General features: G+C 37.1%; 1 protein-coding gene across 5 annotated transcripts in view; it reads right to left on the reverse strand.

The window, feature by feature from the left end:
- Positions 1-2,021: 2,021 nt before the first annotated feature.
- Positions 2,022-19,952, reverse strand: part of LOC140746980 (uncharacterized) — a 195,847-nt gene continuing 177,916 nt past the window's right edge. For 4 of the 5 annotated variants that reach the window (XM_073079186.1, XM_073079183.1, XM_073079184.1 and 1 more), the window contains 2 exons: positions 4,720-4,830; positions 2,022-4,371 (listed from right to left, as the gene is read on the reverse strand). In XM_073079186.1, the coding sequence (XP_072935287.1) occupies positions 3,297-4,371; positions 4,720-4,830 (1,186 nt within the window). In that variant the 3' untranslated portion in view covers positions 2,022-3,296. Of the gene's footprint in view, positions 4,372-4,719; positions 4,831-12,599; positions 12,730-19,952 lie in introns of those variants that run through there. The other variant, XM_073079182.1, reaches the window with a different exon arrangement.

Below are 19,952 nucleotides of genomic sequence, written 5' to 3' on the forward strand. Positions count from 1 at the left end.
TCTATACAGTATTCTATCTTCATACAAACGCAGAGAACGCAAGTTATACCTACGCGCTTCGATTTTGGTATGCACTCGGTATACGAACAGACGCGAATGTGCCGCAGTGATGAGCGGTCGATGTGACGATTTTTGGATAGTGTTTTATTTAATTTAAATAATTATATAGCGTGTGTACTAGTGGGTACCATTATATTTATCGTTTTTTAAAAGGTTGGTATTTTAATTTTTTTACCGAGCAAAATACCTGGATTCATGAATTAATAAATGGATAGAACGCAGGAAAATGACATACGAATGATAATTTAGCAAAAGCTATTCTCATTGAACATCAACAAATTATAACTACACTTTTCATACCTACTAATTTGCAACTTATTTATTATAAATTATTAATTTACTTATTATTTTCTACTAAAACAAAATGTCAGTAACCTCTCGCCTACTAAGGAGCAGCTATGTAAATGCTAAAATATAATATTTACAATAAAAAAACTAGAAGAAAGTCAGACGTAATTAAAATACTGTAGGCGCGCAGCCCTTCTTTTTTTTTGTTTACGAGGGGGAAACCTTCAAAAGGTACCCGGTGTCGTGGGAGCGACGTAGGGTTATATGGGATTCTTACCACACTAAAACCCCCCCGGTGGCCGTCCTCGGCGCTGCGTAGAGGGCTCCGGGATCTCCAAAGGAACGCAACCGGAGCCCTCTTAGCGCGTTGCCCCGTCGGGCTCCGCCCAGGTGAGCTTGGCGCTCGCCACACCGTCTGGTGCGTACGACGGTATGCGACCACACATACCGCCGTCCTTCTCGGGGCCGCTGGCTGGGCGGTTCGAGCTTCCACTCTTGCCACCCGTAACCCCGGAAGCCCCCTTTTAGTCGCCTCTTACGACAGGCAGGAGATACCGTAGTCCTATTCTACTCCCGAAACTACAGGGACGCCGCGCCGATGGGCGTTATATACGCCCGCGGCGAGGCGCGCAGCCCTAACGCAAACTCTCGCCCAGCGCCCCTGTAGGTATATAATTCAAGGACAGGGCCGAGTTACAATACTGTATAGATCCTTATACTGTGTTACAGATGTCCATGGGCGGCAGTTACCAGTTACCTTCACGTGCTGAACGCTCATGTGCTACCTATATGGTAGGTATGTTACAGGAGAAGAGGGAAAAATAAAATACGAAAATATATTTCTAAGTAGTTTTCATTTATTACCAGCGTTTTGAACAATAATTATGATTAGGAAATATATTTAATAATTTGATCTGAAAAGTATAATAATATTTTTTTCGATTTATATGTGATTCATAGCAGTGATATGTAGGAATTTAATACATATAAACTACACATATTTGTATAACAAGCATTTAATTTGCGATGTAAAGTGCACTACGCATTATCCGTGTTACTACGAATGAAAATGAATAGTTTTCTTGAGATCATAAAAAATACAGTCGAGTTAAAATCGGTTATAAAGGTATATTTTTATGTTTTTCTACTCATTCGTGTGTATGAGAACGGATAGTGCGTAAGGCACTCAACAAGTTGGTAATGCAAATTGTGTAACTTTCGAAATGTAACATTTAGAAGCGGGTTACCAAAGTAGTTATTTCCTACTACGGACGTTAATACTACGAAAAGATTCGCTTCGCACTTTAAGAATTACAATGACGTAAAAGTATAATTTTAAGGATCAAATGCAAGTGACTATCGTATAACTGTATATATAAATAAAATGGAACTGTCTGTTTTTAGTTTTTAAATAACCGATCTCCTAGATGGAAGTAGTGTTAATGTAGGATTCAGTGGGAATTAAAAATGAAAGGCAAGAAAACCAAAAAAAATGGCCAGCTACGAGGTTTGAAAGTTGATAAAATTATCGATAAAGGCCTAAAATATTGATAATCTACAATATCGAAAGAGTAAATGCGATGTTATTGATATATCGATAATTCAAGTCACAAAATATTCAAAAAGGAAAACGTTTTTTACTATAAACTTCATTTTCGATCTATTGTGTTCGTGTAAGGCGCCGTAAATACAATTTTAACGAGTCTTTTTCGATATCGATACTTAGTTTTTTATCGATATTTTTATCGGTATTTTAGGTTCGATAAAATCGAAATTTATTTGACGTATCATTGCATTGATTTCGGTATTTCGCGGGTAACAATTGAATACATAGTAATCAGTGAATTCACACTTATGTCATTGCAATCTTATAGGCGTATTTTACATCGAAACTACGGAATATATTAAAAGTATCTTCTAATAATTGGCACCGAAACATGTTCTTACATACGTTTTCAGAATACTTTCTTAAATATTTGACTAACAATTTTTACAACTTACCTAACAAAATCGAGAAATCTACACCTTGACTTTCAATCAGCATCACAGAAAAAAATTATAATACAAAACTTTTAAAAGAACATAATAATATAATATAGGATTGTGTTATCTGTTATCCCTTTCTTGATCCTTTATAATTTACATTACAGACATAGAGCGTATCAGACGCGTGTCGTGGCAGACTAAAACACGTACTATACAATGTATATTGACATATTTATGTCAATCTTAAAACATTGTCAAATATTGTATAGAAAGTACAATTTTGTTTGTCACGGTCCGTGTCTGTCACCTTCAATGTCTGTAGATAAAAGGACCCTTTTTCTGATAAGACATGCCTTTGGACATTAAAGGGTTGAGTGTTGAACAAAAGAAACAAAGCTTGTTTTACAAGTATTCTAATAGAATTTTCATAATTTTGAATATTATTTTAAATAGTTTTCAATAAAATATAATATGGATATTTAGATAAATTTTTGATACCTGTAGACAACAACCTTAGTACATACATATTATATTATTTGAGAAATATACATAGATTTATATTTAAAATTTCAAAATGCATAAACGCAGCACGTATAAGAAATACTATATACAAAAGAGTCAGTATCAAGAATATTTATCGATAAAATTTGCGTCTCTTCAAGCAATAATACTAATTTAAGGTACTTTGAAATAGTAATAAGCGGCAATATTGAAACATATGCTTTTATAGGATTCGAATATTTTAATATTGTATATTTTTATTAATGTGAGATCTTTCTATAAACGAGAATCTACGCCGCAAGTGTCTAAGGTGCTCAAAGATCTACTAAAATTCTCTTGTATGCAGAAGCCCGCTCATTTCTTAGGACTAAAACAATCTCGATAAAACTTTATAGCCTCTACGTCTGCGTTATGTTGGCATTCCGGGAATCCGCACGAAACTTAATTAGGAACTTCAGAGTTCAGGCGTAACTCTGGGCGTGCTCTAGTGGCATGTTGGATAACTTGTTACCCTTCTCCACCCAGTTCTTTAGCCGCCCTCGCAACTCCTCCAAACTCTTCGACTTGGCTTTGTTTATTCTCTTATACTTAACGTCCTTCGGTTTCGTCACGTTCCGGTGGTTAGACATCACTCGGTTGTACGTGACCACTTGGTTGGATTTGGGCTCTGGATCTCCTTCATCACTCTCAGGATTGGACGTGACCTCCTCGTCGGAGTCATTCGCAGGCGTCATCCTTTTTGGCACATACGTGTACGACCAAACCTCCTTGTTGGTCTTGGTGGGTTTCACTTCCTTATCATCAATACTCTTAACTTCAGCGGTTAGGACAAAACTTCTCATGCGGAAGTTGTCTCGTCGCTGAGCGAGGAGACTGGTTTCTTTGTACTTCTGCTCGTCTGTCTTGTTGTTGTCTTTTAGCTCCTTTTCTGTGCTGTTCTGAGCACTCAGCCCCTTTGTGGACTCAGCGTCCGCTTCTTCCTCCACGCTGTAGACTGTCTCCAGGATTTCCGGTCGTCGTAGAAAGCCGTTGGACCGTCTGACCACGCTGTATTTAACATTGGGATCTATCGCGTCTGAGATAGATCGAACAATGGTAACGCTGTCGGGGTTAGCCGATCTGAATCGTGGAATATGGGGCAAGTTGCAATCGGAATCCACATCTTCCATGATGACGGCTGAATCCGAATCATTCAAGGAGTCAAAGTCTCCGGCAAGGTGAGTGTCTTGTAGCATATCTCTGAAGTCGGGGATGGCTTGGGAAGTGTCGATGCCGTTGTCAAGCAGTTTCGCTTGTAGGCTTTCGATGACTTTTTGCTGCTTCATAATGATTGTCTCTCTTAGAGCGAGCATGTTAGTGATCTCCTTTTGCTTGCGAACCAGGCGCGATTCGAATAAAAGGAGTTGGCTGGACAGGGACTTGAGCTGCTCAGCTTTCTCCCGTTGCAGGCGAGACACCAGCTCCTCCTGGGTGCGGTGCGCGCGACGCCATGTTAGTAACTGATGCGCCTGCGCGCGGTACTTCATCCGAAGGTCCCTGTAAAAAAAATATTCTTAATAAGATGACGTAAATAATGAATAACTGTTTTTCAATTTACATATAAAGGATATAAGTAGATGAAGTTTGGGGTTAACTTATAAAACTTAATAAATAAAATTTTAAAATTTATAAAAATTCTGACGCGAGATCGTCTATATCTTGACTATGTATGGGACTTTACATTTGATTTTTGGGAGGGAAGGTATGTATATCATAAATTTAAATCCTTGTTCTGGGTCTGGGTGTTTCTGTGTTTATAGACTTCTTAAGGGCTAAGGGAATCATGGCATGACACTATGCATATGAAATATTATTTTTTAATTTATGAAAAAATATTGACGTTACCTTATAGACCTCCTCGCTTCATCCAAGTTGTGAGCCTCGAGGGGGTCAGTGAGGGATGCCGCCAGGGAGACATCCGGCTCAGTGGGGCTGTTTAGGGCTGACTCGCTGCGGCTGTGGACAAAAACTCAATATTTAAAACCAAAAAAATCCAAATTATTTGCATAACTATACCTTTATAAATATTACCTTTACAATTATTTATGCTTTACGTTAATTAAGTTTTCAGGATAATTGTAAGAGGCTTATTATAGACATGTAAGTTGAAGTTCTGGAGAAATTATAAGGGCTGTTTCATTAGACAGACATGTGTTGCGAGTTTGTAACAGATGGTGGGTGATTTTTCCAAATATACATTCCTTAATATTTAATTTGGCTGCGATATGTCGCAGCCAAGTAGATTGATTAGCCGTTCAGTTAAATGCCTAGCCTTATTTACCACACGTCTGAATTATATTTAGACGTTTTCTGAAATCGCTAGCTGATGCTAAGACCATTCATACAATTGGTTGATTATAATACGAAAAATATGAAATATCTTTGGAATATCTAAATCTAGCAGGTGATACTGATAATATAAAGAAACACAGAAAAAAATATGCAATAAAATTCAATATAATATTATTACGTAATAGTTGCACATGTTTCACAGATATTTTGGTGAAAATGATTTTAGACCTGTTATTAAAAATCAATCTGGATAGAATAGACTGGTTAGATAAGTTTTTCTTACCAAAGACATTTCCAAATTTCGATCTTTTGTAGGTATAAATTATTGATTGATTGTTAATAACAAGTAGTTTTATTAACATTTAACCAAATGAACAATAATAATTGCAGTCGCAAAATCGCACCAAATACTTCTATTATACAATTATCTTAAGCCCTTAATTAGTATATTCGCTTTCCTTCAGCTCTCTAGCGTGTGTCTTGTTTGTAATTCATTTCGAACCTTGATAATATATTCCTTAGGATTACCCTTAGGAATATAATATCGGAATCATTTTATTTTCCATACAGCGCTGAAATATAAGTGTTCGAATAAAATTAGTTACTAAATACTGTATTTTCATAAACCCAAGCTCTAATATATTTTTTTAAGTTAAGGTGATATTGTTTAGCGGTTCTACTGACTTCGAGTAAGTAACTACAGCATTTAGACTGGCCGGGGATTGAACCCGCATTCTTCTGATTTAAAAATGGTATTGGCACCAGCTGGAGTAAACAATTTCTGGTTGAGCTTTTTTTATAGTCTAAAAAATCAGATATAGTGGCTATATAACAACGGTGACGTACCAACCAGATCTCTCTGGTCCCCTTGTCATCAAAATGAAGCAAAACAATGACCCTCATTCCCTTTGGTGCTTACGTCACACTACCTACGTCACGAATACCTCGTAATTACCGATTTTAACAGGCCATTCAACACAGGGTGACAGGGTACTTCCTACCTCAAAAATATTGTTCCCAAAGTAAAAGATAACTGTACAGAATTGGAACGGAATCGCTGATAACAAGCATTTCGTTTATTCAGATAAATTAAACATTGTGACGTATTAAACCGGCAAATGTATGGCAAAAATGAAAAACGACGTGCGCTTATCCAGCGTAACATCTCATATTCATAAAGGCAATTTTACTGAACCAACGGAACCGTTCGTGGTATCGAGTCATAAGCTGTAGCGGTTTGAAGTTTGAATTTTACAAGGGCACAGCAATTAAAGTAGTGTTAGTCTAGGCCAGTGGTCTGAATTACACCCTTTGAACAGAGGTATCTAAGGTTTGAATCCCAGGCATACTTTTAGAAATTAAAGAAAAATACTAACTGTTAACTGTTAAAAAATTACATTCTCAACAACATCGAATAAACATACAATACAATATTAACATATAACAAGCACTCAAAAATAATAAAATCACAAATACATAAATAATACTATACACACATACGCGCACACACACACACACACACACATGCACAACACAGACGAACATACGCACCGATATACACAAACACGTACATAGATAACATAACATATACGTACCGAGCATTACCATATATTATTATTAATTTATTTTTTTCATTTTAAGTGACAAATGTATGTCTTATGAGAAAATAAAGATTCTTTAAACCTAAGTTATGTGCATTAGAAATCAAATATCATTAGCTTAAACATTAAAAGAAAACATCGTAAGGAAACCGGCTAGCTACGCTAGAAATTATCGCGAGGAATCCATGCAGGATTCCTCGCGATCGCGCCTGAGACTTCTTTCACAGTTCTGATAGTATTTTTATATGTGTCTCAAGTCCCCTATTTTCCTCTTTTACCTATGCCATATGTAAATTAATGCTAAAAGTACAAGTAGTAGTAAATATGTAAATTAATGCTTATACCTGCAGCCTCTCCCACGAAATCCCACTATTTATGTATTAAATTGTAATAAACTAACTATATACTAACATACTACATAAATTTAACTAATGTTAAATTTATGAGATAATACATAATACTTATTAGGTAATAATGGTAGACAAGAATACTTTTTTGTTTCATACTTATTAGAGCTCTATTTTTACGTCAAGTTTTCAAACGTATTTCTTAATTATCGTTTTAAACGCTTGCGGTTATGACTTGCGCCTTATAGAGTATGCAACGCGCCGTTATACAGAGTTCCGCCAGCCATAATTTAGCGCTACTCCAACAAGCAAGACTAAGGTTAAGGTTAAACTGAGATTACTGAATCATACCGAAAGAAGGAGGCTATGTGCGATACATGTACTGTACCAGAGTTTCTCAAAGTACGCACCCCTAGGGGTGTCGGTTAGCTTCATGCCTATCTACATACAGATGTTGAGCGCGTCAGTTACTCAGAGAGAGTAGTAAACAAAATAATATTTTCCCATATAATGTGCATAAAGGAATATTTCATATCTTATTTATAATATAGAAGTAATTAAATCTACCTGATAGTAAGTGGCTAAGGCGGCCCATGGATACATATAATCAAACCTAGGTAAGATTAGATTTCTACCTGAAGTTCACTACAAAGGACTTGCAACACCTGAGAACTAAGTTGGAAGGCCTCGTGTCCCCCTTACCATACCTAAACAACACGGCTTCGCAAACGTGGACCGTACTACTTATCTAACGCAAAATCAAAGCTTAATCGCTTGACAAGAAACGAGTCCATCCTTCATAATTAAGGAGTGCCATGTACAATATTGTTCTTTAATATTCATATAAATGCCCCCTTTTTTCAGTATGTATAACCCTTATTAGGGAAATAATGGGGTTACGTATACCTAAAACTTTGAGAAACGTTGTTCTATGCTAATAACTGCGTGTAACTCATGTTATCTTAGTAGGGGAGTAATTTAGCGAAATTATACGTAGAGTCTGTATATTTCATACAGATTTTATCACCACTATGAGTATTACTACAAATTTAGCTTTGCATGCCACTTATGTTGACTACTAGGCACGTGCTTTCCACATGGTTCGGAAGGTCTTTATTTGAAGAAGAGGAAACTTTCTAATGGTACCCGGTGCTATTACTAAATTCGCAGCGGGATCCTAGGTGCTGTGAATTGGTCTCCCGAATCTCCAACGAAACGCAATTCTTTGATCGCGGTGATTGACGGACGCTGCCTAAAGAGGTGCTTTTACGCTTCTCTCACGCCTACGACGTTATGCGGTCAGTGGTCACGTCTTCCGTCATCCTTCCTGCGGTCTCTGGGTGTGCAGATCAAGTTTCTACTCTTGTTCCAGTCTTGCGCTCTCAACCCCGGAAGCCCTCTTTTAGTCACCTCTTACGGCAGGCAGGGGACACCATAGCTGTATTCTGACCCTGAATCTTCAGGGACGAGGTGGGAAAACCAAAAGATCACATAGATGGCCTATAGGTGGACTACGTGTTGGTGATGAACTTCTGATCTCTTACACTCGGATAGCGCAATAATGAATGTTTTGTTTTCCCAAAATAATCCGGTATAAATTCTGGCTTGGAATAGTACATTACAATACGAGGACGAAAAATTTTTTTCTGACAAGTGTGAGTTTGCAGGCCGAGCCGCAGGCGAGGACTGCAATCACACGAGTCAGAAAAACATTTTTCGTCCGCGTGTTGTATAAAATTTTATATTACGGGGTCGGAAATGGGGGTTTTGCGCACGCGAAGCGTGCGTAAAACGTCCATTTACGCACGCCGTGATATAAAATATTTTGTTAAATTTTAAATTATACAATTTTATGTTCTCCAAAATCCTTTCAGCGTGTAGCCATTCTCTGTAATTTTGGATTTCGCCAACAAACTCAGTTGACAATTCTCACTGTATATACCTAAACAGACAGAGTATAATATGTTTGCAATATATTTAAACCTCCAATAAAGGAGCGAAACGACGTATACAGAGTTCGCTGGAAAGTTAGTTACCTTAAACGCATTAAGGTTGCCACCGTAGCAGTCTCAGCTCAATGTTTACTTAGGTTAGCCCTTTCGCTTGCTATATTAGACATTTACTGCCTATGTCAGTGTTTCTCAAAGTGTGGGATAATACCTGGGGGATTGCAAAGCCTCTATAAGAGCTCGCGCGGACTCACGAAACTGCAGAAAAAATTAATTTGCTTTATTTATTTAAAATAATAAACATGTTGGTGATAGCCCAGTGGTTCAACGGCCTAACAATCAAGTAAAGTGTCCGAAGTGGGAATACCAGGCACGCGTCTCCCCGATTTTCCTACGTTATATGCGTATTAGAAATTAACTACCACTTGCTTTAATAGTGAATAAAAACATAGTGTAGAAACCTGTATATATGAGTGATTAAAAATATCTCAAAGGTATGTGAAGTCTAATCTCATTTGGCGACCGTAGACTATGGCTTAATCCTTCTCATTCTGAGAGGAGACGCGTGCGCAGCAGTGGAACGGCCGGAGATTTTTTTGTTGTGCCTTGATTTCCAGAGTTTCCCTTAACTCTGTGTGTGTAACATATATGTGTATCTTTATTTTATTATTTATTGTGCATTTTTATTTGTGTTTCGCAGATTTGGCTGTACGCATCTTTCAGCCGAACAATATCTTACATTTCCTCTACTATTCCTCCTACATCCTACATCGTCAACTCCTATGTAGGATAAAATAGTAGAGGAAATGTAAAATATTTTACATAAAGGTCCGTTCAATAAACATTGAAAAACACTGGTCTGTTATGTATGTAATTGGATCTGATATGCTCGGGAAGTAATAACTTCAGCAAATAATTGTTTATGCTAATACATTAATGCTTAGAGATACTGCACTTAACTATTGCTCGTAAAGTGATAGTCTTCTATCTTGACGTATTTACTATTTTATTAGTTAACGGGTTTTCTACAGTGTGATAAAATTATTATGTAAAGAGGAGGCAACAGGATTATTTCGAAATTGATGTAGCAAATGTGCGTATTCATCTGTATGATGGTATGTAGTCGTTATCTTGAATAGTTTTTAACTACAGGGGGCCTTTTTTTTTTTTTTGTTTTCGAGGGGGAAACCTTCAAAAGGTACCCGACGACGTGGGAGCGACGACGGGTTATGTGGGATTTTTACCGCACTAAAACCCCCCCGGTGGCCGTCCTCAGCGCTTGGTGGAGAACTCCGGGATCTCCAATGGAACACAACCGGAGTCCTCCAAGCGCGATACCCCGGTCGGGCTCTGCCCTGGGGGGAGCACTTTACGCTCCTCCCTCACATCTAGTGTTTACGACGGCATGCGACCACACATGCCGCCGTCCTTCTCGGGGTTGCTCTACGGACGGTTTGAGCTCCCACTCTTGCCGCCGGCAACCCCGGAAGCCCCCTTTTAGTCGCCTCTTTCGACAGGCAGGGGATACCGTAGCCCTATTCTAGTCCCGGAACTATAGGGACAGAGACAGGGGGCCTACCACCATCTTTTAAAAACCATCAAAGTTCAGGAAACTTTTATTTCCTCCTTAAATCAGTAAAATATTCCGTCATACACAGTTGAACAAACTTAAACCCATATTAATTTTTCGCTTCTTCATTGTATAAAACCAACTGAAATTGTCATATTTTGCTTAAAAAGTTAAATATCCTGCATAAAAAGGAAAAGTATGATTAAAATAATATTGTTTTAAGAGATAGTAGTAACCCCCCAGGAAAGCTTTATTTCCTCCTTAAATCAGTAAAATATTCCGTCATACACAGTTGAACAAACTTAAACCCATATTAATTTTTCGCTTCTTCATTGTACAAAACCAACTGAAATTGTCATATTTTGCTTAAAAAGTTAAATATCCTGCATAAAAAGGAAAAGTATGATTAAAATAATATTGTTTTAAGAGATGGTAGTAACCCCCCAGGGGTTTTACTGCCTCAGATGGGTTACTGCCTATTTCTGCGGACTAAGTTGGAACGGCTCTTGTCTGCCTCTCACGATCCACGTTAAATCGGAGCACATCTATTGTAGCAGCAGCACTTGACACTGATGCGGTCGAACTGCTAAGGGTATATAATCAGTAGTGCAGCTGTGTAATGGTTTGAAGGGTTTGGTAAGGGAGACTCACCCGAAGCGTTCTAGCTTAGTCTTCAGGAGTAGTAACACATTTGTGGCCGACCCAAAGGCTTATTATGTGTCCCTTAAGGGCGCAGTGGCCACTTCACATCAGGTGGTCTGCAAGCTTATTTACAACTTGTATACAAAAAAAATATTCAATTAATTTTGGGTTTCTGTTCAGGATGTATTGTACTTTCTCTATATCATAAATTCATAACAAAGAAAAACCCAATGTTTTTTTTTATAATATAGGAGTGGCAGACGAGTATGCAGTCAACCTGATGGTAAGTGGCTACTGCCGCCCATGGACATCTGTAATAAACCCCAGATACGATTAGATATTCCTACCTGAGGTCGGCCACAGATGCGCCGCTACCCCTGAGGACTAAGCTGGAACGCCACGAAAAAGTATGTCTTCCTTACCACACCCATCAAAACGGAACATAGCAGCGCCTAACAGTGCTGTGATAAAGCAGAAATAGGTGTGGCGATGGTGCGGCCGGAGTCGAACCGTTAGATAAAATTTACTCTTAAAAATCTTAGCCAAGATCGTACCTACTTTAAATTTAAAGCTCCCTCATAAGTGGAACATATAACTTAATATCTACTAAAGTCTAGGCCTTACGTAGTGTAATAGGATTATATTAGAGCCTAGAAACGTCAGGTAATAAGCCTGAGCTTTGCGTCTTGAAGCGAGTTTTCACGGTAGAGCTAATGTAGAGTTCTTGGAATATATTAAATAATTTTAGCGAGAAATTCAAGTTTATAAGGATATGGAATTTCAAAAGCAGTGATAGTCTAGTGCGTTAAATGGGTCCAAGGTTCGTCCCATTTTTTTTTGTTGTTTCTTTCGGGCTCTGCCCTGGGGGGAGCAATTTGCGACCACACACACCGCTGTCCTTCCCGGGGTCGCTTGCTGGACGGTTTGAGCTCCCGCTTTTGCCGCCCGCAACCCCGGAAGCCCCTTTTAGTCGCCTCTTACGACAGGCAGGGGATACCGTAGCCCTATTCTGGACCCGGGACTATAGGGGACAAAGGTTTTGTCCAACCACGCAATTCTTATTTTTCCAGGTTATTCGCGTATTAGAAATTTATAATCCCTTGCTGTAGCGGCGAAGAAACACATCGTGTGGAAACCTGCATACATGAGAGATCTTAAAAGAGAATTCTCAGTAGTGTGTGAATTCTATCAACTTTACTGTGAAATATAGTCTAATCCTAATTTTAAGAGAAGAACTGTACCATTACTCTTACTTATTTACATACTTCCCAAAGTAAAGAGGTTAATACTAAAGACTAAAGCTAAGAAACATGATTAAACTTACCGATGTAAACTGTCTACTAGCTCATAAAATGACTCCATGAATTTGATATTAAGACACAAGAACACTGTTAATTATGTGATATGATGATATTTTTTAATTTTAAAATTCTTTAAAAAGCACAAATTTGTGTTGTGTACATAACAAGAAAGTCACAAGGCACATTACCTACTAATCGAATCGTATTACGAAAAATAAAAAATATTCTACAAATTCACCACTTACTTTCTTTTAAAATTTAAACTAAAAATGGCTACAACATAAACACTTCCGCATCAACCAGGTTCCAGAAAATAAAGAAAAATCGATTCAACAAAAGGAAGTGAAGTCAGTATCCTGTGGGGTAACTCCTACTCAATATTACACTATCTGTCCCTGTCTACGGCATAACAAAGAGAGGGACAGCAATATAAAGTTGCAATAAAATAGGGCATGTTGGTTGTGCGTCTCGCTCTAAATGCGTAGGAGGGAAAGAGACAGAACATAGTTTCGGATGAGCGCACAAGACAGGCGCGCGCGCAACAGGTGGTCAATGTGCCGATTCCGTTACAGCAGATGTTTAATAATAATGTAAGTTAAAGTACATTATATACATATAATATATTATACAACATAAGGTACTTTATAGGTAGTTACTACAAGTAAAAATCTGACTGAGATTTTGAACTTCTCGTGCTTTGTGGTCTTTAACAGACTTTCTACGGCTTCCTTTAATATTCAATTTTATTTTATTTTTAGTATTTGTTGTTATAGCGGCCACCGTTATGAATCTGTATCTGTAAAAATTTCAAGTGCTTATCTATTACCGTTCCGGAGATAGAGGCCTGTGACAGACGGATAGACGGACAGACAGCGAAGTCTTAATAGGGTTCCGTTTTTACCCCTTGGGTACGGAACCCTAAAAATCACGTATAAACAACAATCCAATCTACGACAGTAAGCCCGCTTTGATTGCTTCCCAAACTTTAACAAAATTCCAAATTTACAGAAACAAAATTGTTTTCAAAAGTACCTATATTTTGTAACGCTTTTATCGTCTTTGTTATAATGTTGATGAATTTTAATACTCCTCTTTCAAGCTTGTGGTTTTCTGAAAACTCGAAGTTTTAATAATGGAAGATTGGTTACGCTCACGATTTTGCGTGGAGTTTAAATTTGTACACATTTTAACAGGTTATTATTATTCTAAGATTTAATTTCAGATTTTCATGAGGCATATAGGTAGGTATTCTACATGTGATTCTACCTTGATTCTAATTTGAAACAGAATAGGAATCCTCCTCTAAAGTAAATTACAAAGGCGTACAATTAGTGCCCCTAAGGACTAATTATGTTAAATTTTGGAAACAGCTACAAGACATTTGTCGTATGAGGCAAGCAAAAATAGATACTTCTATCGTAGTTGATACACAGACTTCTTACCATGTTTTTTTGACCATTTAAACTTCTTATTATAGAATTACCAGATTAACAGCGTTAATTTTATGTGTTAATTAACGGCTTACAAAAATAATAACACTTTGAAAAAATCATTGAAAGACCGGTAAAATATCACACTGCATATTTTAGCGTCATCTGTCCCGTAATTCAAAGCGACGTGACATTATTTGTTGACACCGCTATCTCCCGGGGACACGCGAGGTGCTATCCTTCACTTTTAGGGTCCCATATTGTTATGTCTTGGGGTTCGACACTCTGACCTGACTTTTTTTGATGAGTACGATGTTTGTAGAGGAAAATGTGAAATGTCTGTGTAATCATTTTTTACATAAGACTTAAGTAACAAAGAAACTTCATGGTAAGTAGTTCTTGTACATCTGTGACCAACTCTATGTAGAACAAGGGTTCTACCTAAAGCCGATCTAAGATACTTTGGCAATCTTAGATTACGTTGGTCGCCAAATATGTAAGTCAGCCGGCATCGCACCCTTCTACCGAAAGACTTGCTGCATGCTACAAAATGTTACCTTCCCAGTCCCACCATACGGTGTGCTATCACTTTCCAATGTTATTATTATGTATGTGTAGTTTAATGACATGCTCAAATTATTGAAAAATACCATTAAAGTCCGGCGACGTATCACACTGCGTGTTTTAGCGTCATCTGTCCCGTAATTCAAAGCGACGTGACATTATTTGTTGACACCGCTATCTTCCCGGGACACGCGATGTCCCTCATTTTTATTATCGCTCGTGTTAGAAGGACTAAACGGTCTTACTTTTATTGTTGATTCTTGCTGAAAGTGCTGTTTGTTGAGGAAAATGTGAAATACGCCTGTGTGTAAACAAGAGCAATAATGAACGTTTCTTTTTCTTTTATACTTAAGTAGCAAACGAGCATGCAGCCCGCTTAACGTGCCGGCCACAGCTACGGGCGGTGCGGCGAGCGGCGGCATGCCACAACTCGCCGTGGCGGCGATGGCGGTGGGCGTCTTAGGACGTTCTAAATTTAAAAAAAAATCGCTTTTGCCTTAAAACGAGTGCGTTCTTAGGTCAAGATATTATTCAGTCAAGAATAGGAGCGCACCCACTTAACCCAAAAAGAAGAGAACTTTGCGAAGTTCACTCTCTTTATTATGAATACAGGAACTATCAAGATATATTTATTGAATGTACGAGAGCAAGTAATATAGGAGAGCAAATCACTGATAAATTGTTTCGTATTCATACATTTTAGCTTAACGCACGATTAAATTAAAATTATTTGTTTCAAATACGTCCACCGATTCCGCCGCCCCGCTGACGCTGACGCTGTTGCTGTGGCCAGGCGGTAAAGGTAAGTAGCTAATTTTCTCTCATGTACATCTGTATATATATATATAGAGCTCTGATAAAATTTCATTTCTAACTGAGGTTGGCAACAGACGCGTTACTACCGTAGAGGCTCATAGAAAAGCAAGTTGTACCTAAATTGTATTGAAAAGGGTCTAAGTATTGATGTAACTTATCTCCAATTTTCAGTCGGGGTTAGATGGATCTTAAGGGATACACTTGAGTAGATTAAGGCCCTTCTGTCATTAGACCTTAGATGATAAAAATTGCCACAGTTATCATCTAACATGAGATACTCTACGAGACAGTTTGTAACTCCTACTCATAATACTGTTATCATGTATCAAGTTTCCTTAAGATTGCAGAGGCGTTAGACAAAGTTGAGCTTCCTATAACTTTGTGCCTTTCCGTACATAGTAAGTTAGGAAGTTTATTAATAGTAAGTAGTAGTATAGGGGATAGAAACTCTGTCGCATGTCGTTTTCATGGGAGAATACTAGGAAAAGAGAATTAAGCAAATAATATTATCAGAATAACGGAGTTCTTGTTATTAAATTCAGTTAATTTCTTTCTCTCATTTTTGGACATACAAACAAAACATTGTCAAATCCATCTATCTATATTAAATATTTTTTCAAAGAAATATCTTTTGGTAAGGTCAATTTGTTTTTCGTATTATTCTCAGAAACTCCTACATCCTTCATTGCTTAAAAAATAATTGTCCCGTATAGTGGCGAGTCCGCAATATTGGATGTAGATTGACGTCACTAAGCTAATCCATCTAATGTACGCAAAATTTTCAGCTCAATCGGTTCGGGTTTCTTGGTTTAAAATTCATTCGATTATTCTATTCTAATCTTAGAAGCTAACTTGATTTGTTGGTGTGTATGTCAAGGTCAAATCGAATGAATTTTAAACCAGACGTAGCCATTTTATATTTCATCATGATCATGGTGAAACCATTATTGTTTCACTGCTGGGCACGGGCCTCCTGTCAGAATGAAAAGGATAAGGCCATAGTCCATGGCGCTGGCCAAGTGCGTATTGGTAGACTTATTATTTTTTCTTTTTTTTTTTATAAATCTCTCAGGTATGTACGTTTCCTCACGATGTTTTCCTTCACCGTTTAGCAAGTGATAATTAATTTCTAAAACGGACATAACTTTTGAAAAATCAGAGGTCCGTGCCTGGGGTTTGAACCTCGGCTATCACTGAAGAATATCATATGTTGATGATGGAAAGCAAGTCACATAAACGCTTGTAAGATATATCACAGAAGTACTACATCCATGTAATTTAATATCAAAAGAACATTGTATCTTGTCCAGACGTGCCATTTCTTTGGTCCGTTCAATTATGTACGGGAATTAATCTACCCGTATGGAGGCTCAAGCTTATTGGATTACGTACTTCGCCATTTGTTTCTTGTTCTGGCAATGGGATAAGGGTATCTGATCTGTAATCTAATCAGTTAACAGTATTTGGGTGCTAGGGTATTCACAATTCTATTGAATCCGTAACAGATTATTGATGAAACTGGCAGAATATTGAACGGTGGCAAAAGCCTAATAACTGAAGTGTTATACTCTGATTTGTTCTGGTTTGAATGGTGTGGTAAGGAAGACATACTTTTCCGTGTCGTTTCAGCTTAGTCCTCAGGGATAGCGGCACACTTGTGGCCGACCTTAGGTAGGAATATCTAAACCTATCTGGGGTTGACTACAGTTGTCCATGGATGGCAGTAGCGCCTTACAATTAGGTGGACTGCATGCTCGTCTGCTACTCCTATATTATAAAAAAGCCTTCGTAGTTCCCCCTACAGGTACCCCCACCACACTTAGGTTTCAATTGGTGGTTAAAGAAACACTCGAATCTCAACTTCGATCTGAAGGGTAGCAACTAGCAACGCATCTCTGGTCGATCTTAAGCATAACATTTCTTTAAACCACAAATTAGCAGACTACAACTTTTTGCAAATAATTGATATTTATCTTTAGATATTGTTATAGTATAAGTATTTAATTTCAAACGCATATAGGGGAGACTTTGACTTGAAATCTACCATAAAATATAAACAAGACTCAAAGAAAACTGTAAAAATACTTTGTTCATAAATGTATGAAGCAATATAAAAGTATAATGTGCAAAAGTTTATTTATATTATCTAGAAAACAATATTTCATTCCTCTTTTATACTTTCAATTTATTCATGAGAAAACCGCTTTACCCTAAAAGTTCCAAGGCTCCACCTCGAAGACAGAGTTATGTCATTTACACGTATATTTTCCTGGTTTTACTCCGCACTTGGTTGGCTGCAAGCTTTTTTTGTGTCATTGCTAGAACTAGGAAAGGCTTGGAGAATACAACACAACATTTTACATTTTTAATCCCTACCACACCCTTCAAACCAGAACACAGCGGCGCTTAACACTGCTGTTATAAGGCAGAAATAAGTGTGGCGGTGGTGCCGCCGGAGTTGAACCATAAAGGGTTCTACCACCTTCAATGTACATGTAATGTACCTTTTATTTGCGATTACGTTTTAAAGATTAATCTTTAGGATTCATAGAACAATTTCTATCCTAGATATTGAAATTACAATTATAATTTGAAAACCTATTTTATTACTCGAATGGCGAGAAGGGGTGCCAAATAAATAGATTTAACAAAAGAGTTGCTTGGAGCTCTTCGTAAAACGTTCTTATTTATGACCCACTTTAAGGGGTGGTTCCCAATTTGACGCTGTTTAAGTATACATTTACTGTTTTTAAGTATAATTATAAAAATAGTACGGACATAAATCTAAATTCAACACAAATATGTTTGTCAAATCTTGGATTGAACCCGGAACCTTCTGCGTGGCGGGTACGTTGTTCTCTACACATTATTTAACATCAAAGAAACAAATATGACTTTCATAAAGTATATTAGGTAACTGGTATTTGTAAAAAACCGAATCCTTAGAAAAATAACTGTAAAGGAAAGTAATGTAGCTTATATCACTCCCACAATTTAGAATCCAACAATACCTCATATGTTAAAATCCGTTAATCCGTTTAGGCTACTGGACTTGGAATGAGCTACACAAACAAACGAACATACATGTATAATATATAGTAAATATACTCGAAAAACACTCCTCCAACTTAAAAAATAAAAAAATAGATCAAAAATTTCTTGTCTATAATTTAAAATACATCCAGAAGTGTTAATGTAACAAACAACAAACAGAACAAAACAATTCCAAAGAACATATTGTTCTTGAGTTACATAACGTAATCAAAGTTGCGAACCAATAAACCTCAAAATTGTCCAATATTCAAAATTTAATTACAAAGTTGCCAATCCGAGGCCCCGAACAATACGGTTCTACACTTAACTGCCGCCATTTTCTCGCCCAATATCAAAATTGAGAGGTTTTAATAAAAAAATAGATCAAAAATTTCTTGTCTATAATTTAAAATACATCCAGAAGTGTTAATGTAACAAACAACAAACAGAACAAAACAATTCCAAAGAACATATTGTTCTTGAGTTACATAACGTAATCAAAGTTGCGAACCAATAAACCTCAAAATTGTCCAATATTCAAAATTTAATTACAAAGTTGCCAATCCGAGGCCCCGAACAATACGGTTCTACACTTAACTGCCGCCATTTTCTCGCCCAATATCAAAATTGAGAGGTTTCAGACCTGCCAATTCAACTTCCACGATGAATTATTACGTAAATCAAAACTAAAACGCGCAAAGCCTTTTACGTTTGTTATTAATAATTAATCTATCCAGTGGTTTACCTGCCAAAGATTGAAATTTGACATTTTCTGCCTACAAGAAATTGTCGCATTTCTATCTTGGGCAAAATCGGGTAAACTGAATATTGATAACGAATGTTACAAGTAGTAATTAAAAATTAATTCTGTTGTTTATCAACAGAATTGTAAATGACAAGCATAAACTGTGCTTACTATAGAAAATTTAAGCGTTTCTAATCGTTCTTGTATTCTTATTTATTTCCTACATTTGTTATTTACCTTCAGACATTTTATCGCAACATTACTTTAGCGTTATAGTCTTCATTATATTGTTTACGTAAGAATGAATTTATAAGTTTTCTCATTATTGATTTCATTTATAATTTTGTACAAAAAATACAACACCCGTTATACTTCCTGCTTTTGTTTATTTCGCGGAATTAGAGGCCGCTGTATCCGCTTATAATTACGATCTGTATATTATGTTACCTAAAATATGAATATATATGTAAGATTTTAACGTGAACAGAAAGATAATTGTGACGCCTTTTAAATTCTGTTACTCCGTTATATATATTGTCGAATTATGACAACCTAATAATAAAACCATTGGCTATTTTAAGCTAACTGAATTTAAAAGCTCAGCAAGATCGAAAGGGCTTTAACTTGTAACTGTGTACGAGTTGAATCAATCCGCAAGTGGTTGGGCACTGTGTGCGCAGCTGGTTCACTTTCCCGCGTGAATTATGCATGGCTCTGTAGTACTGTTTAAAGGACGCTTTGCGATCGAAAATGTAAGTAAAAAACGATTTGTTTACGATTACAGATGT

Source organism: Epargyreus clarus, unplaced genomic scaffold (assembly GCF_041222505.1).
Source record: "Epargyreus clarus isolate Ecla_fem2 unplaced genomic scaffold, WU_Ecla_fem_2.2 ptg000014l, whole genome shotgun sequence".
Taxonomy (NCBI): domain Eukaryota; kingdom Metazoa; phylum Arthropoda; class Insecta; order Lepidoptera; family Hesperiidae; genus Epargyreus; species Epargyreus clarus.